The sequence below is a fragment of the Pithys albifrons genome, chromosome 2, assembly GCF_047495875.1.
Source record: "Pithys albifrons albifrons isolate INPA30051 chromosome 2, PitAlb_v1, whole genome shotgun sequence".
NCBI classification, from domain to species: Eukaryota; Metazoa; Chordata; class Aves; order Passeriformes; family Thamnophilidae; genus Pithys; species Pithys albifrons.
Window position 1 is genome coordinate 78686250 of NC_092459.1, and position 17830 is coordinate 78704079.

The window sequence follows — 17830 nt, forward strand, 5'->3', positions numbered from 1 at the left end:
AGGCACTTCCCTTTCTGAGATTTGTAGTTACAATGCCTGACTAGGCTGTCATCTGTTTCTGAAATAATGCTTCCCCAAGGAAGTAGGGAGATAGACAGTATGAATGGGAAATGCTATAAAAGTGGCTGGTTTTCTATTATCTCCTGGCCACCTGTGGTGATGCAAATGCTTTTTAAGGAAACAAAGACACTGCTTTCTTTCTGCTGAGTAGTAGCAGATGGTGGCACTTGCAGGTCAGAAGGAGAAGAAATTAGTGGCATGAAGTCACAACTTAATTTTAGCTTGTTTGCAGTTTATGACCATCTGAAAATCAGTAGGTAAACAGATTGCAGGCAAACTTCTTTCTCAGAAGTCAGAGAACCAAAATAACAGTGATCAGTGTCCAAAGATCTTTCCCCAGAACTCGTATCAGGTAGGAGAACTTCAATTCCAAACTGCAGCACAGAGCTTGCAACAATGCAGCATTTCTTCAAGCATACTTTCAATGCTTGGGCATAAAATGAGTAAGATGACCATTACCCCATCTTATGAAATTTGTCAAAGCAGTATACTGGAAATCAATAGCAAATAAAACTTTAAAAGTTAGCAAGTAAAAATTGTGGACTAGAACAGATGAAACAGATCATTAATCTGCTGCTTTAATCTCCGTAATGTAGGATGCCATGACAGATAATTCTGGCTACATCAATGCCCCTGTGTCCCCTCTTCCACTGCCTAGTCACACTGTGTGACACTTTGTCTTCTGTGGTGAGCAACTGTGAATATTCACAAGTGCAGTGATCACATGGCTGAAGTATTGACCTTATGCTGTTTCCCTGCTTATTTTTTTAATTGCAATTGCATACTTGTTTTATAGCTGTTAGCTTAGGCCTTGCAGTCTTCTTCTCTTTTTTCTTTCTCATTCTGCTATCAACTTACTTGTAGTGATGCTACTATGTGCACTTTCAACTGAGGTGTTTGATATGTAGGACATTGCTGGGTTTTGATGCTTAAGAACTGTTGCAAGAGGCATATACTGTATGCTAAATTTATACCATCTTTAACATTTTGAGAATCATCGTGCATGAGGTGAAGGTGGACAGCTTGTTGCCTCAATAGATCTTTATATTTTACGTCTTTCTGTACATTATTTCAGTTTCTTAAGAATTCCAGTTGTAAAACAATGTCTTTTTCCAGCTTGGAATTGAGAGTACAGTGAAAATTGAATTTGTATATAGTGCATGTCTCTTCTTCCACTAGAAAATTTCTACAGTAGTAATAATGACATTGTCAAATTGAATAGGGGTGAAAGGAATTTTCTAAGTTTTTTTGGGGGGCAATTCAAATTTGTCAGAATCCAAGCTTATTATGGAACTGTGTCAGTGTAAGTGTAAAGAACTCCTAATGGAGAAACTTCTTGTCTTGGCTTACACTTTCTGGAGAGTTAATGAGAAAGGACAAACTATCAGGTGATCCAAGTAACAGCTGATAATGTAGTGGTCTTGGGATGTGGCCTTGCAAGTGGGAGTTCAAATTGGACATGTAAAGAGGTTAAATCTTAATGTTCTTCTATTTTATACAAAACTAGCCATTATTCTGCCAAGAAAAGCTTGTTGTAAGCTCATCAGTTCAACCTATTTAGCTGTATAAAATGCAGAAGTTATTGGGAATAGGAAGACCAAAACAATAATTCTGGGACAGAATGAGCATAGATGTTGAAATCTAAAATTTAGTTTCCTGATTTTCTTCCCCATGAGAACCTGAACTGTGGAGTTATTGGCTCTGTTTGCCTCTCATATTCCTGCAAAGTTTGATTGGATCAAAGAAGATTTTTGATTTTGGTTGAGGAGGTTTCATGGGAAATAAATGTTTCATGATTTTTGACACTGGAAGTGTTTTTAAAGTCATTGTTGGGGCACATTGGTTCTCTGAAAAGAAAAAAACTCAAATAAAATGCTTATACATCAAATTTAGTTGATGAGGACAAAGTGCTACTTCAGCAATACATTACAGTATTATGAAGGACTTGCTGTTTTTCAACCTTGCAAAGCAACTGCGCTCACTAATACAGCCAAAAGTTAATGCAAGTTGAAAGAGCCATGTTTAATGACTGCTCTGGTTCTGTCTGTGGCAAGACAGTGCTTTGTTACTAAAACTCTCCTCAAAAATTAAACCACTTTCCCCATTCTTGGTAATATTGATTACTTTATTTTAAAAGCTGCTTAAAATAAAACAGTCTTCTGCTGATAAGAGCATTTTGAGGTAGTGTGGCTCTAGTTTCTCAAACTAAAACCTTGTTTCTCCAATTAACTATTCGTGTGCAGTGGGAAACATGCCATTGTCTTTCTTTCATTTTAGAGGCTGTATCCTTAGTATACTAGAGTGATTAAACCTCTTAAATGGAAAAATAAACTCCTTCCATGCACTTGAAACAGAGTCAATGACAAACAGTTATGTACAAATGCAGTACAAGCTCTCTGGAGCTCTTAGCCTGGAAAACACCTCTGAGACACAGAGCCTGGTCCCTTCTTAACCCAATTACCATAAAATGTAATTCCTCTGAGTTCATCTAGTTCCATCTTAAATGCAGTGTTATTTCCTCTACCCATTCCTCCACCTCTTCCTATTGAAAGAATGTCATCCAGGCTGATTTGATAAATAGGGACCTTCTTGTAACTCCCACTTTCTGCTTACTCCTGACCCCTTTGTACCTGTCTGTGAATATGCCAACCCTTCTGTCCTCCCTTTTTCAGGGTAACTGATTGTTTGAGATTCTAGTGAAATATTTTTCAAGTTTACTGTTTGAAAATAAATTTCCTACAAGGTAGAGCCCAATTGCATCAAGGCTTAATACAGGAGCCATCAGGAAGTTAGTACCAATGCACTCTTCTGTAAGAAACTTTAGAGGTACTACTAATGTACTTCCCCTGTGTACTGCTGTGCTGAGCTGAAGAACAGAGGCAACTCCTGATAGCAGTGTGGTCCTGTACTGCCTCACCCCTCCACCTGACTGCACTTTTGATTGGTTTTTTTCCTTGTTGACAAGTATTGTCGAAATACTTCTGGCCAGATTTTCCCCCTCCTTTATTCTCACATTGGTAATCTATGCTTTTGCAACTATTTTAAATAAATGTGCTATTTCAACTCCATATCTTGTATCTCCTATAAGCATTTCTCACAATGGGTATCTGTGTTTTTTGAACTGGAAGCAGGTAAACTGCTGATTAACAACTGAAGAAACATTGAACCGAAGATTTTATTACCTCTGTATCTCCATGAACAGTGAAGAATATGTTCAACGTTACATATTATATTCCTACCGTGAGGGATATACTCCTCTGTAACTCAGTCTGTGTGAAAAATGTGTGACCCTTTTTCTGCAAGCTCCAGGCCCATCAGAATGACTTCCTGATGTTTGCTGGAGGTCTAGCTCCTGGCCCTAGTTCTGGGTGTGCCAGCCTCCCTGTATGTGTCATTTGCTAGAGGCCCTTTCTTTGAGAGCTTACAGCATTGGTTTCCATTTTAAAGATTTGCTGGGAAACCTATCGTCAGCTCAACCAGTGAAGGAACATATTTAATATTTAATCTGTTACGTACTTGAAGTGTAACACTGTGGTACCAGAGAATGAAAAGTTGTTACAAAAAGCCATTCTTGTGCATACTGAGAGCTGTCTGGGAAGAGAGTGAGTTAAACTACAGACCTGACTCTCAGTGATTCTAAATGCTAGCATCTCTAAGTGGTAAAATGTATATTGATTAGGCACCATCCGATCCTGCAGGCCTCGCCCATGTGCAGATGCTCTGCACTTTTAAGAACCAGTGCAAAGTGCTGTGTAAGGATGTGTGGAAACAAGAACTCTTCTTGACATCAGGTTTAGTGCACTGGACTCAGTTTTAAGCTTTCAGTGTCTGCCTAGAAATGAGTCTGAATTATTAAGACTGGGATCATTCATTATGAGAATACATATGTATTTTTCCCCTCAAAAGAGATGCTTTAAACACTAAGTAGTGGTGTCTGTGCAAGATGAAGAGGAAATTCGAGATGTAGTCAAAGCTTGATCACGGTAAGGCTGTTCACTGACCGTATGTACAGTGATATTTAGGAAGAATTGCCTCTGAAATAAAAAGTGGAATGTGGGAATCTAGGATCATGGATGATTGTGTTATAATTATTAATGATAAAAGCAAATCTGTATTTTTAATATTGGATTATTTTGTTTCTTTTGCTTAAGTATTACTTTATTATAGAATTAGCTGTATATAACTTTCTTCAAACTGTACTAATAATCATGTGTATTTATGGCATTATCAGATTTGTAAAAGGAGAAATGAGATGGGTTAGTATGTTAACTGTCAAGGAGCTACAGACAGAACAAAGAGAATTAGATTTTGGACCATAGCTTCAGTGCATAGGAATTAGTACATTCAAATAAATGATTCATCTCTTTTGAAGGGTATGAAAGTAGAGACAGGGTTCATCTTCTCCATTTTAAAGTGTAAACTGTGGACTGTCAACTTGAAGTCCAGATTACCTCTCTGTCATGAAGGTTTTTCATATTTTAAATTATGCTTATAACCTTGGAAGCAACCTGAAAGTAGTTGTTTACATGTTGAAAATGTATACATTTTCATTGTAGTGCAAGTGCCCCTGAGGCATTTTTGCAAGTCTACATTTACATCTGTAAATTTCTATTACATAATGAGACTATTCCATTGTCTTTCTCTATGTTGAATAGTGAATGAAAAAGGATCCCCCCACCCTCCTAGTGCAATACAAACAAAAATGCTGTCTTTTATATTCACAAACAAAGCTCCCATATGGGATTGAGAGTTGATTGTGGAGTTGTGTGATATCTTAATCTATAACTGTTCATAGTTTATATGCTGTAAATTATATCAGCAAGAACATAGGTACTTCATATTTTATTGTCTTCATAATGTATCCCATCTGTACAATAGTTCTGAGCTATTCCTTTAAATGCATCTTAATTCCTGTTGACTAATCATGCTTCAAAATTCTGTTGTTAAATGATTGTATTAAATATTTCAAAAACTGACATGTAGAAATGTCATGTCCTAGAACAGTTTGTTTGTTTTCCTTATTCATGCTATGTCAGTATTATCTACAGTCTGTTGTCTTTTATTGACCTATAACTCTACATGTAATCCTATTGAAAATCAACTATGCTTAACCAGTTAACACTCTGCAGCGGGTGTTCTTCCCTGTGTTCCCTGGATTGCATAAGGTAGTAGAGGCCACAAGAAAATATTGGTTCTGGTTTGCCTCAATTACTTTTTTCAATCCTAATTTCCTCAGTGGTTTTCAGATTTACATGGTGCAGAAATATGACAAATAACAAAATCCAGTACCTTTTCCCTTTTTTTGTGCAGTATATACAGGTATGGCTCTCCCTCCCCTTTACACTCAAACGTTACTAGAAATTGAGCATAAACTCAGAAGTATCTATCCTCTAAAAAATTGGCATTAGACAAAGGGAAAGAACTAGGTCACTCAAAGGACTGCATTAATCAAGCTTTTTCAATATTCAAATGCAGTAACATCCTAATGGAAAGGACAGACTTTTCAAGGAATGTAGAGATCAGGACTATGTAAAGAACCTGGTCTTATTTTTTATTAAACATTCTATCCATTTATTTTTACCTTTATCTAAGGTTTAGGTATGTGTCTGGATTTTTATCATGTTTTTCATGCTGGGAAGCTTCCTTTGGCCCTGACTGGGACACCCTCTGTAAACCAAAACTTTTTACTTTATAACCAGCATTTGTCTGTTCCAAGTAAGTTGCTCTCTACAGAACATTATCACTCTTATCACAACTTATCTTTATGTAACTAAAAACTTGGTCACATAGAATAGTGATTATCCCAAGAAAAAGTGTCATTTTCTTCTTCCCACTGCACATCTCTTCAAAGTTTAGTGTGTCTCAAATTTTAAAAAAATCTAAAAATTAAATATGTAGCATGAAAAATACATATTAGCAATGTTTCACTCAGCCAATAGCATGTCCAAAGTCTAATAAACGTCATCTCTGTTAGAAGGTATTACTGTCATATGACTGTATTTTTATCCTGTAACTTGATCTTATTTTTCTAGTTTTGCATTACAATATTTACGTCTTTCCAGATCACTCACTGGGATACTCATGCAGTAGCTGTGAATGATCTTTATAGAATTTACAGCATTCTAAAGGTTTAATCATAAGGTGTGCATGTTGAAGCATACTAGGAGTCACAAGTATAACTACTTGAATTGTGATCATCTAAAAGCTGTTTTCTTAAAGCGTAAGTTTGCCCTAGTTTTCATCAGACAGCCGCTACATGTCCTACTTTTAATCATAGAATCAAACTCAAAGCTATGAGTAATAAGGATATAATCTGATTTGAGCCCACAGGACTAAGAATACTTTCAACTGTGTTTTTTTTGTTTGTTTGTAAATTATAAAAATAAAGCTGAAAAGAATATCATTTTAATTTATTCTGAACTAATCCTGCTCATTTTCCTTGCTTGGGTATTTGGCGTTAAAAAGATTATGTCGAGTGTGGATTGAAATATTTTTCTCTAACCCATAAAGCTAGCCATATGTAACCAAGTGCAGTCATGTTGGACAGAATGTGTTATCTCTATAAGAAAAGAAGGGGAAAAGAGTTTCTTATGCTCCAAAGAGTGCTGAGCTGTATCCTAGCATGTTGTTTTGCTGTAGATAACTCAAAGCTTAATTTTCTGTTGTTAATAGAAATAATTATTTTAATATAGATTTCTTTTAAGTCTTTATGAGGAGATGAAGAACACAAAACCAGGTTGGCCTTGACATAGCAGTGGATAGTGAGTTATTTGTATTGGAAACAAAAGCTTAGATATTTTGAGTTTGTATTTCTATATGAACTTCTCAACTTTTTTTTCTTTTTTTTTTCTTTTAAATAATCACAGCAAGACCAGCTTTATACTTGGGCTGCAGTTAGCCAACCCACACATTCAACAGATTACATTGAAGGAAGCTTTCCGAGGAGAATTCCATCTGCGTGGCCCCCACCTAAACCTCCAGATGAAGAACAAAGACTCAAAATTTCGGAAGAAGGTATTTTTCAGACAAGATAAATGTATAGCAGAGGGACAGATGCTGTTTTTTAGATCCAAGATATAAACCTAGTATCTTACCTACTAACAAATAGTTGGCTTTGAAGATCTTGGATTAGCATCAGAAAGAGTGTTAGCTAGTAAGAATCTAATAAAAAATATCCAGCAAAAATGCATTCTTTTTGTTAACAACTAAGATGTGTATCTGGCATCTGCTGACTTAGAGGAGTTTACCAGGTGTCATGACCTTTGTTCTTTTGCAATTTACATACCTTCAGAGTCATGAAATATGGGTTCTTTTCTCTTCTTAAAAATACGGAAAATTTCAAAAGCCCACTGGTGGTATACTGAAAGTTATTTGAGTGGTGTAAGGTATTCCTTTGTAGATTCAGCAGTCCTATTCTGACAGAGAGGTGGAGAAAGTGTATCTGAAAAAAAATTGAGGTCTTGTTTACTAAGTTTATCTTAAAATTTGTGAGGTTATGCTACCAACCAAATTTCTGCAATCTTCTTCATGCATATTAAGGGATTTGTTTAAGCTCAGAATTGAAACAAAATCAACTCAACCCCCCCCCCCCCCTCAATCCCCCCCACCAAACAACAAAAACCCCTCTATTGTAGCTGACAAAGATATTTAGAAGAGAATTTCAAACCTGTTTTCTGTTAGTAGTGTTGATGCACAAATACCACAGGTTCTTGGAGGCTTTGCTTTCCATTAGTTAGTATTCAGCAGCTCTCAACACTTCTATATTGCGTTCATCCCCATCCCCTCCATAGAGAGTCACTGGGTATTCTCAAATTTTCCGTTTTCTACCACTCCTTTTTTTTTATTTTTCAGATTTCACAAACTAAATTTTTATTTCAACAGATCTATTTTTATTGCTTGTATACTTTGGGTGAAGTTAATTTCAGATTTACTTCTCTTTGGGACTTCTCTGCCACTTCCTCCAGAACATTAACAAATTATTTCTTGCATGGGCACCATTTATCATGATGACACTTTACTGGTAGCACTTATTTCAGTGTTCACAAGCAAAACAAGTGATGCCAATAAACATGGAATATTGCTATATCATTCTGTTTGTGCTGTGAGTTTTACCTAGGCAGTTCTATTGGAGACTGAGGAAACATTTCTGCAGCCGTCTCACTGGTGCAATTCAGAGTGTGGAGCAGTGCAGTACTACTCAACTGGACTGTTGAGCTGGTCCAGTTTTTAACATTATGATCTACTGTTTTATGCTGTATTCAACGAAAGTGCAGCTATCTGTGGTAATAGAATTCAGTCAGGTACTCCGAGAGTTGGGTTTCTCAACCTGGAGACTTAGCTAGTGGATATGTGATCAGAGAATTTATGAACATCCTCTGCACTGGAAAAACAAAAGAATTCGTATCTTACTATTTTAGTTTGAAGTTTTAGCCCAGCAGAAGCTGGTGCAAGTTAAAACACTGTTGTGCTCTGAAATCCAGAATAAAATTGATTACCTAAAGTATTTTGAAATGTCAAGATGCATTTGAAAATGTATTTCTACCAAAAAGAAAATATTAATAATTTATATATATATTCATTTTATACATGGTTTGTTCCTATCTTGTGTTATTCTGTTTAATACTACTGCATTCTGTTTGATTATTCTGTTCTAATTAATATCTGATACGTGGATATAATGTGTACAGGACTTGTCTGTTCCTTATCTCAACCCTTGCCCTCTCAAATGCAAAAACATTAAGAAAATAGAGTTAGAAGCCAAGTGGCAAATTGCATATTGTAACTGCTTCTAAATGTAACACAGATAATTTCTAAAATCTATTTATTGATATTTTAGTGTGATTTTTCAGTGTGGGGCATGGAGGGAAAAAGAAAAATTATAATTCTGAATGCAGTTCAGGTAGATAAATAACTTTTTCTTCACTGTTTGCATGCTTGCCATTTGGAAGAACCTGGAGGTGAGTGATGTGAAACCTGAGGATGAACAGTTTCCCCAAGATTTGTTACTAAATTATTTTATGTTTATGCACCATTGAAAGGTGTAGGGGTTAAACATTTTTTAAAATGGTCTAAATTATTGGGTGCAGGGTAACTGTTTTTAGTATTGTATGTAATTATTGATGTCTGGATTAAACAGATTTAATATTATTATTAGAAACAATAGTTCATAAAAACCCACATGCATTTTAGACAAAAATATTGAGAGAGAAAGGAACGCAGCAGGATATTTTTATAGAGAGAACCTTTGTTTTTATTATGCATATTAGCATGAGAACAGTTGTAGGCCTTTAAGTTTTAAGTAAGGCAAGACAAAATTCTGCAAGGTTTTAGATAATCTTTTCTAAATTATCGAGTAGTTAATCATTTGTTTAGTATTAAATAATTTTGCTGTGTGCTCTGTATTATGTGGAACATCATTGGGTGTGAGAAAAGGCCTGTTAGAGTGGTCAGGAGTTTTTGTTTGTCTTTTTTTCGTTTTTGCTTGGTCAGGTTGATTCTTCTTGTTTGGTGATTTTTTAGCTTGGGGTTTTTTTTGTTTCAGAGGGTTTTTTAGGTTGGCTATTTATTTAAAACTGAAATCTGGAAATACCTAATGTGAATTTGGGTTCAAGTCAGCAGATGCTTATGCCAAAAATAATTTTCAGTTCTGGATTGAGAGAAAGTTTTACACAAAATGAGTCAATATCACCAAAAAGTTCAGTGTGTATGCCACTAATTTTCTAATTGAATACCCAAAATCTGTTCCTGACACTTCTTATGGTATTTCAGTCTACCATTCTCACATCTCAGCACATTGTCTGAATCTAAACTCAACAGGGTATTTGAAATTCAATTATTTTAATGCTTTGCTGTTGACACTATTCTATTGAAATATATAAGAAAAGGCAAGTAAGCTGGCACTAGACCCCAGTTGTCCTGTCTCCTCTGTGACTCTTTTAACCACTTGTGAAGAGACTCAGACTACACAACTTCTGCAAAACCGAACAGTTCCCAGGACACTATACCTCTCTGTGGGTTTCCAAAGTCAAAATCTAAGTTAGTCTCTGTAAAAAAAAAACAAAAAAAAACCCAAAAAACCAAAACAGCCCCCCCCCCCCCCCAAAAAAAAAAAAGTAACCCAAAAAACGTTATCAAAAAGTAATGGTTGGTTTGGTTTAAAGGAAAGGTTTCACTTGTCTTATAGCACTTTTTTCTTTTCTTTAGCCCATTTTTGTTTGGTTGGTTTTTGAGTTTTGGGGGATTTTTTGTTTATTTGTGGTTTGTTTGTTTCTTAACTGTGGTGGTGGAGCTTTTTTTTTTTAATTTTGCTTAACAAATATAAAAATCTGTTAATTTGCTGGAAATAGATTGTATTTGCTAAATTTTGTCAAGTTAACCTTAAAGTTAACAAGTCATATCACCCTGACTTCAGCTTATATTGAGAACCCTTTTTAGAACAAAACCTGTCTCAAGTAAAAGTAAGCTAGACAAATCTGTCAAATTGTTAAATACTGACTAATAGATAGGAGCAGTTTGTTACTATTTTTTAAAGTACTTCTGAGTAAGGGAGGTAGTTGTGCTAATTTGCATGATAGAAAACACTGTCATGCATGTAAATGTCTAGTAGTAGAAAATCACCAAAGAGGAAACCTATTGTGTGCAAAGAACAAATTTATATTAAAATTTCTCTCAAACATAATAATATAAAAGATTATTTCTTGTTAATGGTGTCTTCTCCACATCCAGGTAAAAAAAAAAGTTGTGGATTGTTAATTTTCAAGGGGTAGCCTTGCAGCATAATTGACACTAGCAATGAAACTTCACCCTTCTGTGTCTTGTCTCCCACAGCAGCTGGAATTGTCAGAAAGCTGTGAGGGGGACAAATGTCTAGGAATTATGAATCACAGAATGACAGGTTACACTGAGTTGGAAAGAACCCCCAAGGATCATCCAGTCCAACTCCTGGCCCTGCACAGGACCATCCCCAAGAGTCACACCATGTGCCTGAGGGCATTGTTAAACTCTTCTTGAACTCTGTCAGGCTTGGTGCTGTGGCTTTTCCCTGGGGAGCCTGTTCCAGTGCCCAACCACCCTCTGGGTGAAGAACCTTTATCTAATATCCAGCCTAAACCTCCCCTGACACAACTGCAGGCCATTCTCTGTCCTGTCACTGGTCACCACAGAGAAGAGATCAGTGCCTGCCCCTCCTCTTCCCCTCACAAGGAAGTTGTAACTGCAGTGAGGTCTCCCCTCAGTCTCCTCTTCTATCCAGAGGTTTTGGATCACAGCTGCTTTGCTATTTCTTCAAATGGCCAAGAGATTTCCCTCTCGAATAGCGGTACCTTTAAAAGGTGTAAAAAATACGCAACACGTATATTCTCTGAGCAGGTGTACCAAAAATATTTCTGTTATTGTCAGGTGTACAAAATTAGGCTATGATCAGTAAAGAGGCATCATGAGCAGTAGCTACTAAACTGGTTGGAGACCTTTGCACTGTATAGCTGCGATGGAGTCGTTTGTTTATTTGTTTTCCTCTTTCTCATTATTTCCTATCAGGCTAGAAAATTTAGTCCCAGTGAGGTTCTTTAAGATCAGAAAAGCAATCTGGTTTTGAAATAAGAAACAGAATCTGGTGCGGTATCTTATGTTTTGTTGCCATTTTCAGATCTTATCACTATATATGTCATTGTGAAGATTTCAAATTACAATGGTAGGGCAGAAGAGGGCCAGTGGAGGCCATGAAAAAGCCATCATAGCTGGCAACAGTCATCAATCTTAAGGACATAAATACTTCTTACTGAGATTAGATGGGATGAAAAGCATGAGAACCTTCCCTTGACCTTCTGTGAAATGTATATAACAGAGCCTCTTTGAATCAGAAATTTTGATCAATCAAAATGGACTTCTTTCAGGTTTAAGATGGTAACAGTTGAGATTTTTGTCATGATACATACATTGCAAATTGAGTTTTGGCTGGGTTTATACATCTAACCTGTTTGGTGGATTTTAGAGATAATTTGAAAAGTGGGACAGTTAACATTATTTTCTTTTTAACTCTGCCCTCCTTTCATGATTTTTTTAATATGTATTTCAAAATATCAATTGTTTTATGTGTAGAAATTTAGAATCTGTATCTTTTCAAATTCAGAGTTGAAATCTACAGTCCTAGAAACAGAGAAGCAACGCAGAGATGATGTTCAGCGGGTACAGGTAAGATTCTAACAGAAATGTTTTATCTATCATTTTGTAAAAAGAGTGCAAAAGCAGTACTTCTCTCAGACATTTTTAAAATAGTTTTGTGTACTGAATGCTCTGAATGAAAACGTTCAGAAGTGAGTTTTTTGTGTGCTCCATAATGTACCTCGGCACAAAGACTAAAGGTTCCTGCCTACCTAAGGTGATTCTTACAAAAATTGTTACTGTTCACTCAGAAGTCAACGCTATGTCTGATGACATTACTCAGGAATAGTAATAGAACTGGTTATATTGGTTAATCTACAAAAGTTTATGTAAGTAATAGTGGCAGAGATTTTTTTTTTTGTGATTCTCCTCTGCAGCTTATAGCAGTGGTAGTAAGTGAACAGGTTAAGGGTGCCATGCTGGGCTTAAAAGGAGATGTAATACTGGGACAGTGGAGACAGTCTGGGTTTGACTTGTGCAATGTAGGCACATTTTATTTTATTCTTTTTAGCATGTCACCATACATGTTCTATTCTTCATTAAAGGTGTTACAGTTTGATGGGCTTGAGGAACTTCAAATTTTGTTTCCTCAAAAGACTAGCTAACAAACTTACCTTACTAGTGAACAAGACCATTCAGTTGTTCTGGGAGGCATAAGAAGGAAGGTAAAGTTCTGCTTTCTTGAAATACTGGTTTGAAACAAGGAGTGACCAAAAGCTCTTAAAATCTCTTGTTTGCCCCTCCTTATTTCTCTCCTGGGTTTGGGTTTTTGTGGAGTATTTTGCAGCTTTTGTTTCTTTCTTTCTTTCTTTTGTTTTTGTGGGAGGATTTTGTTCATGATAAGATGGTTCAAACATCACTGCATTGAGCAGCGTTTGTAAAAATGATCCATAATTTGCTTTTCAGGTATAAAAGAGGGAATGCCCAGTTAAATATGTACTAATGATCATTAGACTTGCAAATTTAATTTGGGCTTGATCACATATTTTATGAGTGATGGGTGGGGAGATTAGGTGTATGAACTTTTTGTGACTTCTGTCTTGCTAAACAACATTAATAGAATTATTTTAGTTGGTTACCTCCATAATAAGGAACATTTTAAAATTAGAGCCTTTTAGTGTTACAAAGTTATTCTACGTTGCAGTATGTTAAGTTCAACCTAAAATATATTTTTCCCATGTTGTTTTTATATTTGTCACTCAAGTTTCACTAGCAATTGTTTCTAGTCTTTGTTGAGAAAAAGTGTTTTCCTATACTTCTGGGAAGTTATTGTACATAAGGAGCATATTTAAACTGTCTCTAGGACTTTAATTCATTGCAAGAAACAAGGTTTTATTATTGGAAATGTAATTAATTGAAGTGTATTTATGAATGCTCAGGTAGTATACTCCCCCACCTCCAAAGAAAAAAATATTATGAGAATTACTATCAGAATGAAATGTAACCAGCAGCAGTAGAGCACTGTGTGGTTGCCTGAACAAATTACGTTTACTTCAGCTTAGGAGCTTTTTGTTATTTTTAAAACTAGCCTGTTATTTTCTCCAATTACTGAATAACATTTGCTTGTGTTGTTAGAGATTCCCATCTCTCTTTCTCATTATTGATCTCTTATGACAGTAATGTGAACTTCTTCCATTCTATACTATTATTCATCAGCAAAGGGCAGAACTAGCAAGATCATCTCACTTGCAGAAAGTCATCTCAAGTTTTTGCTATCTTAAGTCATCGTCTTTCTGGTTTATTTTGAAAATCAGAGTGAAAGTTTTTAATTTGAGGAACCCTATGTGGATAAAACGTTGTCATGTGTTCAAATGGTTTCTGTACAGTCCCAAGCAGTTGACTCTATTCTACCTACCCATTAATGTCTAACTATATCAATCTATAAAAAATATCTAGAAAATAGAATGGCCTTCACGTTTGTAGGTAAATCCAATACTGCAATCAGATCATTCCTGTTGTTATTTTTACTTTTTTTTTTTAAGTGATGAAATACTATGACGTGTCTCCATTAGAGTTCTATCCTCTTTTATTAGTTGTCTGGCTTGTCCAGAGTTTTTATTTCTGAAAGAAAGCAAGCGGTGGTTAAAGTTAGCTAAGTAGGAGGTTTTTCTTTTTCTCTTTTGATGGGTCAAAAGGAAGAGAGCTTTAGTGTGAAATTAGGAATTGATCAGCTAAGTCTAAGTCTATTGCAGTCTTTTTTACTCTCCCTATGAAAAGACATTTTCCACATGCTGTTAAAAATAACTAAAGATGGTTGATATAGAAACAAACACAACTGTAACATGATGCAGATAAATTATCTCACTTATAATAAGCAGTTAACTAAAAGATTCAGAATGATTCTAAATTAAAAGCACAAGTAACACACAGAGCCTGGATTCTGTACGTACTTGACACTGGAAGGGGCTTTTATGTCTACATCCTGTCCATTTCCTTATCTTCACAATGTTAGATATATTCTTTATGTTTTGCAGCATAATGTCTTAAAGTTTTTTAAGAGTCCAAAATACTTAATTTTTAAAAATTGCAACTAGAAAAAAAATGAGGACCTAGGAGTGTGGTTGCTTTTAGTGCAGGAACAGTTAAGCAGAGGAAAAATAAGAAAAATTGGCAGTAATTTCAAGTCCTAGTTTTGAAATGCCAAAGAACAACAATGTCTTCTTAGTTTTCTCAGTGTGAACACAGAAAGTTTTCTTAGGCTTAAGTTCTTTAGTGAAGGAAGAAGAGAGAAATCGAATGCCCTAGTTTAGAAACTCCAGCTTCAAACCTGATCTTTTAGACCTGAAAGCTCTACTTTGTACAAGAGTGAATTTACATTCTGTCTTGTACCCCCAATATTTTGGGCTACCTTAGCAATTTTCCTTACATTTTAACTCACTTTTCAGATTAGCTTGTTATTGTTTACATGGTAGGTAGAAATAGAAAAAGGAAGAAGGAAAAAGTCTCCTTTAATTGTAAAATAAGTACATGAGAACTAGGCTTTTATTAGTAGTGGGACATCACAAAACCGGAAACCTGACATTGTTTGAAAGGGACTTAATTTCCTTGTTGTATTATGCATCTTATTATAAAATTACATTCAATTTCTGCTTTTGATAATTTGTGATGGTTGTCTATTTTAAGTACCACATACATTTAAGAAGAAAACCCTCATTACATTTATTTAAAAGTCTCAGCATCCAGATGTAATGAACTTTTCTTCATGCTGTTGATGATGCCTGGTCTCTGTAATCCCATCTCAGGAGGTGAGGTTTTCTATACTGTTTCAGTGTCTAGCAGTTTGGTTATAAGATATTTTACGATGAGTGTTTAAACTATATTTACATCAGAAAAGCTTGCCATCAAAATAATTTTCATGCTCATAATGTTTCCATCTCAGTTGTTCCCTTTGGTTTGGTTCACCACTTTTTAGCCAAAGAATAAATCTCAACCAAAATTATATGTTTTTTTGGAACACCATGTACTTCCACTGGTACTAACAAAACAGACAAAATTTTGGCAGCTCTCAGGTGCTGAAAACAGATTTCTACTGCATGATCTATTGGTGTGCTTTCCAACAATATCATAGGGAAGCAATGCTAAGTCTTAAGAAACTTAAATTACAGGCCAGGTTTAGCCATGTTGAAGATATATCCTGCTCTATAAAAACATTATGTGTCTGACTGCTGGAGTGTCTCTTAGAGTATTCCTAACTACCACACTCGCCTGGTAACTCCTCTCTCAATTTTTCTTTACCCTGGTCTTTAACTATGACTTACAACTCCTTAAGTTAATAGCTTAGTGACATTTGAAATGTTTGAATTTTGACACTTAGTAATACAAGCAAAAAGGTTTTGAAATCCTTTAAGATAAGTATATAATCAGTCTATTTAGAAAGTATAAAATGTTGGTGTGACTGGGATTTACTTTTTATTATTATAAAATGTCACTGCTAGAATTTGTCTCAGAAACATGCACACTGCTCAAAGCTCTCTTACTCAGAAATTATTCTTTACAGGTGAAGGTAAGATAAGGAAGGCAGATGAAAGATTTAGCTGAAATGGTGAAATATAAAACAGAATAAAATAAAAAAGGAAGATTTTATAAGTCTGTTTTTAGACTATCATACTTGGAGTCTGACGTGAAACCTGTTTTATTTTGATATTATGTGGCCTTCATCAGGGTATAGGCCAACTGTAGATGAGACTAGTGAACAATTGTTCAAGAGGAATTTGATGAAAATTGGAAACTCTTCCTTTATGAGCTCCCAAACTGTTCAATGACTGTGACTCTTCTTACAGTGCTTGATTTTGCATATTCATTCTTGAGATACTTAATCATAAAGAACCTGGAAACAACTGTCACTCCTCTTCCATCTCTTCACTGTTTGACAGGTGCCTTTTTAGAAGGGGGAAGAGAAGGCTTGTGGAAGCAATGATCTGTTACTCTAAATTCTTTCCCCACAAAAATAGGATTGCCAAAGTCTTGGATTTTATCTGGGAAAAAAAGTTCCATATTTGCATAAGAAAAAAAAGCCAGCCAATAAAAATGTATGATGCATTCACAAGTATCTACTACATACAGTTTTTTCATTGAGGAAAGAAAGGACTATAAATGAAGCAAGTGTTTTTGGAAGTTTCCATTTGAATCAAATGATAATGAATAGAATTGGATATCTTATTTTAAGGAGAACTGTATCAGTGTAAGCTTTCTGCAAAATCATGCCAGCATACCCAAATTTCAGAAAACAGAAAGCTAAAAATTATTCTGAGGTATAAATCTGGGGTTTTTTATCTTACAAAAACTAAACGCAGACTTCCAGTATGTGGTGCGGGGGAACTAATGTTCTAATTGTAGGTCCAATGTGTAATGTTAGAGTTGGGATATCTTAGCTTTAAGCAGATGAATATCAGGAACCATAGGTAGACAGATAGTGCTTTCTTGTTAGCCTTGGGAGTAAATAATATTTTATCAGAAATGTAGAAAAAGGAATCAAAGTTTGCGTGAAACAAGAGGTGATAGAAACCTGTCAGGTGACTTTACTGCTGGGGTCACAGGAACTGCTAAAATGCAGAGCATTTTACTCAGGCAGGAAAGGGGAATCTAACTTTTGTGGAACTTCAGGACAAGTTAAGTGCAAATCAAGTCTTTTATGTTTATGAAATATAGTTTATTTGCAGAAGTTTTCCAGTTTTACTGATAGAAATCTTTGATTCTTAATATTAGAAATTAATTCTCAGTTTAAACATGTTGCCACTTTCAGGTTTCTTTTTTGATTTTTTTTTCAGAAAGCCTGAATGGACTTTTCATTTCCTAAAACTGTAGCAGATTAATTAACTGAACTTTTTAAAATATGAAGTGAGATTCTCTTAGTTGAGATCTCAATATAATTTAAACAGCGAATGTCTGTTCAAGTTTGTTCCTCTTTCAACATGGCTAGTAGCTAAACTTTGTAATTAAAATATTGTCATCTGATAATGTCGGGGTTTCTTAGGAAGGAAGGAAGGATGAGAACAGAAAGAGAAATAACAGAAATAAGGGAAGAGGTTTTTAATTAGTGTCTGAAGGACATCACGAAGTCAGCCTACTCAGCCACTAGATGGCAGTTAAGTATTTTTGAATAAACTGCAAG

General features: G+C 35.4%; 1 protein-coding gene across 2 annotated transcripts in view; it reads left to right on the plus strand.

The window, feature by feature from the left end:
• FMN2 (formin 2) overlaps window positions 1-17830 on the plus strand; it is a 153026-nt gene that overhangs the window by 22861 nt on the left and 112335 nt on the right. For both annotated transcript variants that reach the window (XM_071549608.1, XM_071549609.1), the window contains exons 3-4: window positions 6927-7074; window positions 12188-12249. In XM_071549608.1, the coding sequence (XP_071405709.1) occupies window positions 6927-7074; window positions 12188-12249 (210 nt within the window). The remainder of the gene's footprint in view (window positions 1-6926; window positions 7075-12187; window positions 12250-17830) is intronic.